This window comes from Podarcis liolepis, assembly GCF_965112155.1.
Source record: "Podarcis liolepis genome assembly, chromosome: 15".
NCBI classification, from domain to species: Eukaryota; Metazoa; Chordata; class Lepidosauria; order Squamata; family Lacertidae; genus Podarcis; species Podarcis liolepis.
Genome location: NC_139566.1, coordinates 23749444 through 23763279, shown reverse-complemented (window position 1 = coordinate 23763279; position 13836 = coordinate 23749444). Strand labels below are relative to the sequence as shown.

The 13836-nt window shown below is 49.3% G+C and overlaps 1 protein-coding gene across 4 annotated transcripts in view; it reads left to right on the top strand.

The window, feature by feature from the left end:
* Positions 1-13836, top strand: part of BICDL1 (BICD family like cargo adaptor 1) — a 67561-nt gene that overhangs the window by 47671 nt on the left and 6054 nt on the right. For all 4 annotated transcript variants that reach the window (XM_083478641.1, XM_083478640.1, XM_083478642.1 and 1 more), the window contains 2 exons: positions 2227-2357; positions 7729-7849. In XM_083478641.1, the coding sequence (XP_083334767.1) occupies positions 2227-2357; positions 7729-7849 (252 nt within the window). The remainder of the gene's footprint in view (positions 1-2226; positions 2358-7728; positions 7850-13836) is intronic.

Sequence of the window (13836 nt, the reverse complement as noted above, 5' to 3'; positions counted from 1 at the left end):
CTCGCAAGACATTGTCGTCTTGCAAAGCAAGCCCATAGGAGATTCATTTTGCGAAGCACCTCCAAAACGGAAAACCCTTTCGTTTAGCGAGTTTTCCGTCTTGCGAGGCATTCGTCTTGCGGGGCACCACTGTACCTTGGCCAAGAACATCTGAAGGGCCAGAGGTTGCCCACCCTTGGTTTAATTTTTGTTTGGGGATATTGTACACCAGTTTTGGTTGCTGAGATTGAGGAACAGGTTTTTCCTCTAAATTTGGATGCAGTTGGACACCATTTTGAATGGTGGACTGAACCTTTCTAAAGCACAATCGTTTTAACTTCTGATTTCAAAACTCCACTGATGTTTGTTTGTTTCTTAGAATTTCCAAGCAGAGCTGGGCACAAGTATATTAATAAAAAAAGAGTCGGCCTGGAAAGGCAGACTATATAAACTGATAAGCATCAGGCCTCTGAGAGAGGGCCTGCCATTGAAGGATTGCCCATTAGGGTGAATGGGGGTCTGTCCCATCAAGCTCATTCTGCCCTCAGCCAGGCTCACCTGCCTATTTTCTCACCCAAGAGGAAGTCACTAAAGAGGAATCTAGTCCAACTCTCCGCAATGCAGGAATCACAACTGAAGAATCCCTGACAGATGGCCATCCAGCCTCTGTTTATAAACCTCCAAAGAAGGAGAGGGCACCACTTTCTGAGGGAGTCTGTTCCACCATCAGACAGCTCTTACCATCAGAAAGTCCCTCCTAATGTTTAGTTGGAATCTCATTTCTTGTATTTTGAATCCACTGGTTCGAGTCTGAGCTTTTGCAGCAGCAGAAAACAACCTTGCTCCATCTTCCATCCGCTTAGTCTCAGTGTTGCCCTTCTGGGGCACAGCAGGGAGGAAGATGGAGACAAAAGTAGATTTGGTTGACTCTGTCTTTCACTGGCTCTGGCACCACCTAACGTTGGGCATCCTTGCCTTCTCCCACACCAGTCCCAGTGGGTGCCAGCTGCCCCTGGAGCCTGAGGAGGGAGGCCAGCAAGCAAATGCACTGGTATGTGTGCCCAGTCCTGAATCCTATACAGTGGTACCTCTGGTTACGTACTTAATTCGTTCAGGAGGTCCATTCTTAACCTGAAACTGTTCTTAACCTGAAGCACCACTTTAGCTAATGGGGCCTCCTGCTGCCGCTGCGCCGCCAGAGCACGATTTCTGTTCTCATCCTGAAGCAAAGTTCTTAACCCGAGGTACTATTTCTGGGTTAGCGGAGTCTGTAACCTGAAGTGTATGTAACCCGAGGTACCACTGTAATCCGCTTCCCCATGTTCCTGTGAACTGATCATTCTCTATATGTGGCGGACTTTATTGTTTTTCTTGAGTTATCTCTATATATTAAATGGGTTTAAAACCCACTCACCTCTTCCCCTCCCCAGCTATACTTTTTCCTTCTGGATCCATTTATGTTGGGGTTTTTTAATTGATTGATTGTAAATCCTTAAGGAACATGATGGACACATGTGTGTGCGCACAAACTTAATTCATGTTAAATTAAGCTGCTGTTATATTTGCTGAGCCTAACGGTAGGAGATAAGCCCTAAATAGATAGAGAAGACTAGCTGCAAAGCAAAGCTATGTGGTCCTCAAAACTCTGCAGTGGCCAATTTTCAATTTCTCTTGTAACTGAGGGGTGGTGCTGAGGACATGGTTTTTTATAGTGTTTCAGCTAGCTGTGGTAACCACGATTTCTGTATTAGTGACCTTGAAATGTTCAAAAATCCTAATGTGGTTCCTTTCACTGATGGGAATTACTTAAAACAGCCTCACTCTAACCTGGTGCCTTTCAGATTGTTAGCCCAGCCCCGAAGAGAGATGTAGTCCAAAACATCTGGAGGACCACCAGTCTGGTTTAAAAACATGAAAACCAGCATGGTGGCTTTTTCAAGTTTTTCTCCGCTGTAGGTTCTTTTTAGGAATTTAAGGTTTTAATATTTATTCCTACAGCCATGTGGTCTGGCTTACATAAAACCTCCAGAATGCAGAGTCTCAAGATTGCAAGCATTTTTGTTCCTGGCTCCCCTCTTCCCCCTCAAAATACCCCATTTATAACTGTGGTTGTGATATGACAAGCACAGCTCCCTATCCACGATCTTTTCCTTGCTGCACCTCCAGAGCTGTCAGTCCAGTCCCTTATTCTTGCCATTCAATGAGTGGCAATCAAAGGTTAATTTTTTTTCTTCTGCTTCTTATCAGGTGACGCTACTGAGTGTAGAGATGACTTCCCTGAAAGAGGAACGGGACAGACTCCGGGGATCAGTAGATGATAAGGATATGAGCGAACAACTCTTGAAGGCTATCAGGGATCGGGATGAAGCAATCGCCAAGTAAGCTGGATTATTTTTTAAAGACGTGTGGGGTTGTGACACCCAGGGAAAGGGGCAGCTGCGTCGTGATGACTTTGTGTGTGACAAGAAGCTCAGTGAAAAGTCAGCCAGGGGTGGAGAACCAGTGGCTCTTCAAACGTCATTGGACTCCAACTCCCATCATCCCCAGCCAGCATGATCAACAGTCGGGGTGATTGGAATTGTACCTTGGAATCCTGGAGGGCCACAGGCTCCCCAGGTGTGCTGCAAAAACATCACTGTTCTTTTCTAGAAAGGTAAAGGGACCCCTGACCATTAGGTCCAGTCGTGGCCGACTCTGGGGTTGCGGCGCTCATCTCGTTTTATTGGCCGAGGGAGCCGGCGTACAGCTTCCGGGTCATGTGGCCAGCATGACTAAGCTGCTTCTGGTGAACCAGAGCAGCACACGGAAACACCATTTACCTTCCTGCTGGACCGGTACCTATTTATCTACTTGCACTTTGACGTGCTTTCAAACTGCTAGGTTGGCAGGAGCAGGGACCGAGCAATGGGAGCCCACCCCGTCGCGGGGATTCGAACCGCCGACCTTCTGATCGGCAAGTCCACAGCGCCACCCGCATCCCTGTTCTTTTCTATATAGAACAATTAATTTGCAATCCTGCAGAGCTGGGGAATGTAGCAGGTAGCCAGAAACAGTGTACATCAAGCAGATGCAAAACCTCCATCATGCATGTGAATGTGTATTGTTTTGAATCCATGGAGAAGGGCGAAATCAAAACCCCAAAATGCACCAAAATTAATCTGCTGCTTAGTTTGATTATGTCAGCCTTCCTTAGCTAGGTCCCCTCTAGATGTTTTTGGCTGCAGCTTCCATAAGGCCCAGCCAGCGCAGCCAATGGTCAGGGAGCTGGAGTCATAGCAAACTGCCTTATATTTACACCTTATTCCATTGGGAAAGATTGAGGGCACAAGGAGAAGGGGACGACAGAGGACGAGATGGTTGGACAGTGTTCTCGAAGCTACCAGCATGAGTCTGACCAAACTGCGGGAGGCAGTGGAAGACAGGAGTGCCTGGCCTGCTCTGGTCCATGGGGTCACGAAGAGTCGGACACGACTAAAAGTCTAAACAACAAATGCCATTGGTCCATGTAACTCAGTATTGTCCATCTTATTGGTGGCAACTATTTAGAGTTTCAAATGCGGGACATTCCCAGCCCTACCTGGAGATGCCAGGAATCGAAACAAGAGACTTTCTACATACAAAGCAGATGTTCTACCACTGAGCCACCACCCTTCCCATTTACAGAATATTACAGTTTATCTGGGTCTCAAACCCTTGTTGTTAGTTAGGGACTTCCTTTGCATGCACAGACAGGCTCTGGCAGATTGAGCGGACGATACCAGTAGTTTCTCTAACAGTCAAGAAGGTGGTTTCTGCACTTGCCATAGAGGGAGATGAGAGGCAGATGGGGCTCAACAACCTGGGAAGGTAGCCCATCTAGGAGAAGGAAAACTCTAATCCTAATCCTCTGCTGCCTTATGGGATATTTTGGGGAGAAAAAAAATCTAGAGTGGAGTCCCTGAGACAGTTGGGTGGTGCCTTGTATACTGAGAGAGGGCTCTTATCGTCTGTACAGTGGTACCTCGGGTTACAGATGCTTCAGGTTGCAGACTCCGCTAACCCAGAAATAGTACCTCAGGTTAAGAACTTTGCTTCAGGATGAGAACAGAAATCGTGCTCCATCGGCGTGGCAGCAGCAGGAGGCCCTATTAGCTAAAGTGGTGCTTCAGGTTAAGAACAGTTTCAGGTTAAGAACGGACCTCCAGAATGAATTAAGTTCTTAACCCGAGGTACCACTGTACAGCCCAGGACCTCCATACACACTGCCCAGGTTTTGCACCCCAGAGAAGTCATGTTTGGCTTGACTTCACCCCCGGAGGCACAGTCCATTGAGACAGATGGATGCCAACAACAGCAGCTTATCAACAGGCTTTTTGCTAGGTCTTCAGCCATTTTGCCTCTGGACCACCCACACTGATGTATAGCTGTCCTTACAGAGAACTGGTAGGAATGCCAAAGCGATACTGTTAAATCTGTCTTTTTAAAATTATTGATCCATTATCCTAATTGCCACTCAGTGGTGATTTAGCCTCCTTGCCAGTTACGAACATAGGAAGCTGTCTTATTCTGAGTCAGATCGTGGATCCACCTAGCTTAGTTTTGTTTATACCAACTGGTAGTGGTCCTCCCCTAGGACTTGCCAATCAGAAGGTTGGTCGTTCGAATCCCTGCAAGGGGGTGAGCTCCCGTTGCTCGGTCCCTTCTCCTGCCAACCTAGCAGTTCAAAAGCACGTCAAAGTGCAAGTAGATAAATAGGTACCACTCCGGTGGGAAAGTAAACGGCGTATCCATGCGTTGCTCTGGTTCGCCAGAAGCGGCTTAGTCATGCTGGCCACATGACCCAGAAGCTGTACGCCAGCTCCCTCGGCCAATAAAGCGAGATGAGCGCCGCAACCCCAGAGTCGTCCGCGACTGGACCTAATGGTCAGGGGTCCCTTTACCTTTTTAGTGGTCCTCCAGGATTTCGGAGGTGTCTCTCTCCTGTCCCTACCTGGAGAGGGTATGAATTGATCCTGGGACTTTCTGTATGCAGAGCAGATGCTCTCCCATGGAGCTATGGTCCTTTCCCAAAATATAAATTATTTCTTATATAAATATATTTATATTTCCCCAAATATAAATCATTTCTTATATTTGCCGTACACGGGGACACAACCAGATTTGTATTGGGGGAAGCTATGCAATGGCTCAATCTCCTTATCTTCGAGGACTCTGTCACCATCATCACTCAAGGGGACCTTTTCAGCACGTAGAACAGGAAGCATACAGATCTCTGTTTAAAGAGCCATTGTAGCGCTGCCACCTGTTGGCTAAGGGAAGGAACTGCCAACTGCTGAGTTTTGGATGCAAAAGACAGCTTTTGATATTTTAGTATGTGTGTGGGTTACTGGCTCTCCTGTATCCATGGAAACCAGCTGCCGTTCTGGGGCTGTACGAGTCCCAGTGTTTTTAATATTCATTCAGCAGTAAGGGGATTTTGCAGTGCAGGACTTACTTGTTCTGGTCGTCTATCTTGGAAGCTGCAGGTATATTTTGCTGAAACGTGACCCGTGATACATCTTCAAATACGGATATATTAATTTAAACAAACCTATCCCTCTTTCCAGGGACGCGGGTGGCGCTGTGGGTTAAACCACAGAGCCTAGGACTTGCCGATCAGAAGGTCGGCGGTTCGAATCCCCGCGACGGGGTGAGCTCCCGTTGCTCGGTCCCTGCTCCTGCCAACCTAGCAGTTCGAAAGCACGTCAAAGTGCAAGTAGATAAATAGGTACCGCTCCAGTGGGAAGGTAAACGGCGTATCCATGCTCTGCTCTGGTTTGCCAGAAGTGGCTTAGTCATGCTGGCCACATGACCCGGAAGCTGTACGCTGGCTCCCTCAGCCAATAAAGCGAGATGAGCACCGCAACCCCAGAGTCGACCACGACTGGGCCTAATGGTCAGGGGTCCCTTTACCTTTACCTATCCCTCTTTCCAGGCTCTGGGATGGTTCAAGGCAGCAGACAGGTTTAGCTTTGATTCCAGTGCTGTTCCACATAGGGGAAGATCTGTAACTCAGTGATAGAGCACCTGCTTGGCATGTAGAAGGTCCCCAGTTCCTTCAAATCCTGCTGCACTCAAATCCTGCTTGCAGACTTTCTGTATGCATCTGGTTGGCCACTGTGTGAACAGAATGCTGGACTAGATGGGTCACTGGCCTGGTCCAGCAGAGTTTTCCTTTTATGAAGCAGATAGCTGTGTTGCCACCTATCAGAAATGCTATAATAATGGAATTCCTGCATTGACTGGGGGGTTGGACTTGATTACCTTTGAGGATCTCTTACATCTCTATGTTTCTGTGAAATGCCATGTACAGTGGTACCTCAGGTTACTGACACTTCAGGTTACAGACGCTTCAGGTTACAGACTCTGCTAACCCAGAAATAGTACCTTGGTTTAAGAACTTTGCTTCAAGGTGAGAACAGAAATCGTGCAGCGGCAGGAGGCCCCATTAGCTAAAGTGGTACCTCAGGTTAAGAACAGACCTCTAGAACGAATTAAGTTCTTAGCCCCAGACACCACTGTACGCAAGTTCACCCTCTTGTATTTCATACAATCCAGTACAGTGGTACTTCGGGTTACAAACACCTCAAGTTACAAACACTTCGGGTTACAGACTCTGCTAACCCGGAAGTAGTACCTTGGGTTAAGAACTTTACCTCAGGATGAGAACAGAAATCGTGTCCTGGCAGCAGTGGGAGGCCCCATTAGCTAAAGTGGTACCTCAGGTTAAGAACGGTTTCAGGTTAAGAACGGACCTCTGGAACGAATTAAGTTCGTAACCAGAGGTACCACTGTACAGTATAATGATCACCTCCCCTGACTCCCTGGGCCACTTTTGTTAGCACAGTCCTTATTAAGGCCCCAGCCTTCCTTCCCCCCTTCAGTCCTTCTGCTGTTCTGCTTCTGCGGTGTTTTGAACTCTTTTCAGCCAGATCAGTGGGTGGGTGGGAGAGGTCTTTCCAGGCAGCCTCATCCCCAATTTGTAGAGGGCCATCTGGTGACTCAGGGTGCTTCCAGATTACCTGTTTATTGAGCACTCGTCCTGATTGGTTTGCAAGAAGATTTGACCGCAGTGGCATTCATTCTGATTTGTTTGGTGGGGTTAGCTGACGTTATGTTATCTATCTATCTATCTATCTATCTGTCTGTCTATCTCTTACTGCCAACTTCGGCTTCTAAGCAGTTTACATGTATAAAAATTGATTACATGTGTGACTATATAAACCTCCCTAACTAAAGTACATGATAAAACAACCCCATTAAAACATGCCGTAATTAAGTAAAAAAGTAAATTTTCTTACTTTTATGTCTTGATGTTTTCTCTCTTTTTTGTATTTAACTCTTCTATACTTACCTTCGTTGTACATTTGTATTTTAAACCAATAAAGATTTACCATGGAGAAAAATAAATAAATAAAAACAAAACATGCCATAATTAAAATAGGAAGAGATCGACGGAAAATAACAGTCACATCTTCAAAAGCTGGCAGAATGCCAGTTGGACTCCCAACTTCCATGAGACCCAGCCAGCATGACCAATGGTTAGGGGTGATGGGAGTTGGCGTGCAATGGCATCCGGGGGGCACCATATTGCCTTCCTCTCTGTCCATGCATGGACCGTCCTTTGTTGTCCTTGAATTGCCACGTTGCTCGGGCTGTTTCTAAATCCAAAAAGCAAGCAATGGGAGAGGGTCTCCCGAGAAATGACCATCTTCTGCTTTTGCTTTTCAGGAAGAACGCTGTCGAAATGGAGCTAGCCAAATGCAAGATGGACATGATGTCACTGAATAGTCAGCTCTTGGATGCTATTCAGCAGAAGCTGAACCTTTCGCAGCAGCTGGAGGCGTGGCAGGTAAGAGGGAAAGGGGAGTGTGGAGTAGCAGCACAGAGCCCTCCTCCCCAGCCCCGATGATCTTAAGTCAGAAATGCTTTGCGGATTCCACCAGAAGTCCCTTTTTTGTGCACTCATCCGGATTCACTTGCCTAAACCTTGCACAGCGGTGACATACATGCATGTGTTATTGAACTAGGCCTGATTTTCCTACTTCCCTGTGATCGACAGAAACCTCCCCCTGGTTGACCTTTTCCCACCCCAGTTTTCAACTTCTCCGTCTTCTCCTCTCTCTCTTTCTCTCTCTCTCTTCTCTCCTCTGCTTCCAGTTTGCTTCCTCAGGCCTTTTTACAATATGGCTCCTTTGGTTTCTGATCTAGTGTGGCCTTTCTCAGTTCCCGTAACAACAGCTTTAGTCGTACACCCCTCCTGCCTTTAAGGTGAGCGCCCACCCACCTCTCTCCTTACCCACCTCATCCTGTTTCATCTCATCCCAGTTCAGTCTCACTGCATCCTCTGGGGGGGGGGGGGAATGTGAGCATCTCATAGGCACCCACAGAATCAACTCTGTGGGCACGTCGCTCTTCTCATCTTCCATGAGCATGTCACAGTTTCTCTCTCTCTCTCTCTTCTCAAAAGTACCTTTCGGAATTTGCTTGCCTGTCTTGTGGACTAGTGTCTCTCTTTTTAAACACATGCTTTCCTTTCCAGAGCATGGACTTGTAGTAACATTGAAATATACTCAGAGTCGAGTGTGGATTTCATGCTCTTTATTCAGCTCATAGTAGTGAGGAATGAAAGTTCCCCCAAAATATTTGCTTTATATACCGTATTTTTCGCCCTACAGGACGCACTTTTTCCCCTCCAAAAATGGAGGGGAAATGTGTGTGCGTCCTATGGGGCAAATGCAGGCTTTCGCTGAAACCTGGAGAGCGAGAGGGGTCGGTGCGCACCGACCCCTCTCGCTCTCCAGGCTTCAGGCAGCTCTGCGCAACCCTAGGGAGCCCAGCGCAAAGTCGCGCCGGTCTCCCGAGGTGTGCGCAGAGCTGCCTGCAGCCCTGGGCTTTGCGCAGCTCTGCGCAGCCCTAGGGAGCCCGGCACGAAGTTGACTTCTCGCCGGGCTCCCTAGGCTTGCAGATAGCAGGCTGTTCTCGGGGCTGGGGTTGGGGGAAGCTCGGGCTTCCCCCGCGCCAGCCCCGCGCCGGGGGGGGGGGGGAATAAATTTTTTTTCTTTATTTCCCCCCCTCAAAAACCTAGGTGCGTCCTATGGGGCGGTGCGCCCTATGGGGTGAAAAATACGGTACATTATTTACACAATGGGCCGCACATGATTGGTTAATTCCTGGATTCTCCTGTAGGCCAATCAGGTTGCGGATTCACTTCCACCTGGAGCTGGATTGGGTGGCTCCTGCAGACCAATCAGACTGCTGCATTGTTCTAGGACCAGTCTGACTTCTGCATTCTGAATCCTATTGTTCTAGGACCAATCAGACTGCTGCATTTTGAATCCTATTGTTCTAGGACCAATCAGACTGCTGCATTTTGGATCCTATTGTTCTAGGACCAATCAGACTGCTGCATTTTGGATCCTATTCAACTCAGTACATAACAAACATCTTGCATTATTATTATTATTCCAGCAATTAGAATGCAGAAGCATAGATACCTTCAAAGGTGGAGGTGTAGCGTAGCCATCATGGCTAGTAGCCATTGATAGCCTTATCTAGTGCTATTTTTCTAGAAAAAGAGGTGCCAGAACTCACCACGAATGTCTCCCTCGTTCTCTTAGAATGGCAATGGGGCTCACCTGAGAAGTACCGGAACTGAGCCCTGGCCTTATTCTCCTCCTTTAAAGCCATCCAAGCTGGTGGCCATTCCTGCATCCTGCGCGAGGTCCCTAGTTTAACTGTTGCACTGTGTGAAGAAGCTCCTTTTTCGAAATCTGTCCTGGCCCAAAAGGCCCAAAGAGTCTAAAGAGGGTGGGGGAGGGGGAGTGCCATAGAATGAACTTGAAAATGAACTAGAAATTGCTCGTGAATTTAATTCACATTCAGTTCACCTGGAAATGGTGGGGGAAACATAGTTTTTCAAAACTAATTCAGTAAACTTTGTTAAACCACACTAGTTTACTCCAAGCACTGTTTAGAACTAAATCACTGAGCACATATAGTTCCAGGGTGGGGAGCTCTTGATTTCCACGCAGAAGGTCCCTGGTTCAATCCCCGGCCTCTCCAGGTAGGGCTGGGAAAGGCTTCCTCAACCTTGGCCCTCCAGATGTTTTTGGCCTACAACGCCCATGATCCCTAGCTCGCAGGACCAGTGGTCAGGGATGATGGGAATTGTAGTCTCAAAAACATCTGGAGGGCCGAGGTTGAGGAAGCCTGCCCTATATCCTAGAGAGCTGCTGCCAGTCAGTGTTGATAATATTGAACTTCATGGACCAATGATGATTTTTCCTCCAAAGACCTCTAAGTGGTGCATATGGCTCTTCCCTTTAACATCTTCTTCTCACAACAACCCTGTGAGGTAGGTTAGGCTGAGGGACTGTGATGGAGGAAGAGGAGTGCGGGGGCAGCGCAATCCCAGTAGGGTGCCATCGTGGCTGCCCCCCCCGCCTGCCCCCAGGTGGCATGCCACACCCCCAGGACGCCTGTCATGCCCCTGTGGGTGGCGTGTCACGCCTCTGGGATACGCACCAGCCCCACCCCCAACCGCACTCTGCGCCCCCCGCCCCGGTGCCGGAGCATGAAGCTCTGCCCCTGACTGTGATTGGCCTGGGGTCAGCCAGTGAGCAGAGCAGGCATTTGAACCGTGGTCTCCCTGGTCCCAGGGATGCGGGTGGCGCTGTGGGTTAAACCACAGAGCCTAGGACTTGCCGATCATAAGGTTGGCGGTTCGAATCCCCACAATGGGGTGAGCTCCTGTTGCTCGGTCTCTGCTCCTGCCAACCTAGCAGTTCGAAAGCACCTCAAAGTGCAAGTAGATAAATAGGTACCGCTCCGGTGGGAAAGTAAACGGCGTATCCGTGTGCTGCTCTGGTTTGCCAGGAGCAGCTTAGTCATGCTGGCCACATGACCCGGAAGCTGTACGCCGGGCTCCCTCGGCCAATAAAGCGAGATGAGCGCCGCAACCCCAGAGTCGGCCACGACTGGACCTAATGGTCAGGGGTCCCTTTACCTTTACCTCCCTGGACCCAGTTTAACACCCTAACCACTACACTGCCAGTGGTGCTGCGGAGCATTTTGCTCAGCTGGCAGAGAGATGCATGTTGTTTTGTTTTGGCCCCATGTGCCCCTCTCCCCAGCAAGATGACTCATAATCACAAGCTGAAAACATTGTATAATAAGAACGTGGAATGGAGGACTTCAAACCGCTCCCTGTCTTCCTGTTTAGATCAGCCCTTTATTCACAGCCATGACGACGGGGATCTTTACTTTCAGTGTAAAGGCCAAAGCAAACGGGTCACGCATCTGCTTTGCATGCAGAAGCTCCCAGGTTTCAGTCCCCAGCATCTCCAGGTAAGGCTGGGATAGACTCCTGCCAGAATCCCTGGAGAGCTGCTGCCCATTGCTGCTTATATGAACACTGGCCTGTAGCTCAGTGGGAGAGCAGGTAGGGATGGAAAAAGCCCCCCCCCCCCTTTGAAACCCTGGAAAGATACGGCGGACAGTACTGGGCCAGATGGACCAGTGATCCGACTTGGTGTCAGGAGTCCCGTTTCCCCGCCTGAGGCGAAATGGGAACATGTTGTGCTGCAGCCTTACGTACCTGGGTTGCTTGGTGGCGGCTACAAAACGGAGGTGATGGCGGGTTCCAGCGAGACCTTGTGCTCTCCGCAAGATCTCACCGGAAGCCAGCACTGCTTCTTAGCCAGCAGAAGTGGCAGAGAGTATACATGGGGTCTCTGCTTCTTTGGTTTCTGGTGCCTGAGGCAGCTGCATCACCCCACCTCACGGGTGGTCAGCCGTGCTTGGTATATTTCTATTCCTGTGCACCCCTTCCTACAAGCAGCCCCTCCAGTCTCTTCCATTTGAATTTCCTGTCTCCTCTTTCTCTCCCCAGCTTGTCTTGCCTTCTCCAGCCCTCACTTCTGACTCGATCGCTCAGTAGAAATGAGAACAGCCAGGCCTGCTCCCATGACCAAAACAACTTGCTTTAACGCAGGGATGGGGAATCTGTGACCCTCCAGAGCAGGGGTCAGCAAACTTTTTCAGCAGGGGGCTGGTCCACTGTCCCTCAGACCTTGTGGGGGACCAGATGATATTTTGATGAAAAAAATGAACGAATTCCTATGCCCCACAAATAACCCAGAGATGCATTTTAAATACAGTGGTACCTCAGGTTACATATGCTTCAGGTTACATACGCTTCAGGTTACAGACTCTGCTAACCCAGAAATAGTGCTTCAGGTTAAGAACTTTGCTTCAGGATGAGAACAGAAATCGTGCTCTGGCGGCGCAGCAGCAGCAGGAGGCCCCATTAGCTAAAGTGGTGCTTCAGGTTAAGAACAGTTTCAGGTTAAGTACGGACCTCTGGAACGAATTAAGTACTTAACCCGACGTACCACTGTAAAAGGACACATTCTACTCATGTAAAAACATGCTGATTCCTGGACCATCCGCGGGCCGGATTTAGAAGGTGATTGGACTGGATCCGGCCCTTAGTTTGCCTACCCATTCTCCAGAGGCATACCTTTCAAGTGACCCAGAAAAAAGGGGCATCTCATTTTCTCTTGCGAGATCTCTGTAGCCATTTTGGGTGCTGCGATCCTGCATGCTCTCGTGCTGCGCTCTTGCCTCGAAAAAGCACTTTTTTGGAGAGCGAGTGAGGCGCAGGTCACATGACTCCCCTGGGAATGCGTCCCGGAAGATGTATGTCTTGGTTTTGCATCAGAAAAAGTTGGAAGGAATGCAGAGGTTGTTGGCTTCCAACTTCCATCATCACCAGCCATCATCAGGGATGGTGGGAATTGTAGTCCCACAACCTTGGGAGGTCCACAGGTTCCACATCCCTGATGTTAAAGCCTGAAATATCTTTTGTGTGTGTTCTTTTTTTAAAAATAAATCACTTCCATTATTCTTTGGGGGGCAGGGGTATTCGAGAAATGACCCCTTCCTTGGCATGCTCTTTGAAATTGCTAGGCCAAAGGGGATTTGCATATACAGTGGTACCTCTGGATCCGTTCCTGAGCCCCGTTCGCATCCTGAAGCGAAAGCAGCCCACGTCTGTGCGTGTGCGGGTCACAATTCACCACTTCCGTGCATGTGCATGATGTCATTTTGAGCGTCTGCGCATGCTCGAGTGGCAAAACCCGGAAGTAACGCGTTCCGTTACTTCCGGGTCGCCGCAGAGCGCAACCAGAAAACGCTCAGCCCAAAGCTACTTCAACCCGAGGTATGACTATAGATCAGGGGTTGGCAACCTAAGGCCCATGGGCCACAGGTGGCCCATGGGGGTCATTTAACCAGCCCATGAGCCACCCCCGAACTGAGCCGCCCGCTTAGTGAGTCCCCACGCTCTGCGCTAAACCGGTGCAGCGCGCCATTGGGACTCGCTTCTGCGGCGCCGGAAATCACGTCTGTGCAGACACAGGAAATCACAGTCACGCTCGCTCACACGCGCAATCCAGCCCACAGAGGGATCTCTGGCCGCCCCCTGATATAGATGATAGCCAATTGGCTGCTTACCAGACATGTAAAACAGTGGTGGCTGGTGCCCTTTGAGACTGGTGGAGCGGCAGGCAGGGAGCCTGACAGTAGGTGGCGCCAGAGCCAATGATGGGCAGAACCAACTAGTTCTAGGTTTGTTCCCATCCTCCTCCCTGCTGAGTTGTACAAGGGCAACAGAGAGACAGAGGAGTCAGGCAAAGACATCCCCTGGACTGGGTGCAAGTAAGAAGGCAGGCTGGCAGGTGAGGGCTGGCAAAGGGCAGGCTGAGATTGGTGGGATAATGCCCTGGTCAGCCTAATGGACCAGCCTCTCTGCTGGTGTAAGATGAGGCCTCAGAG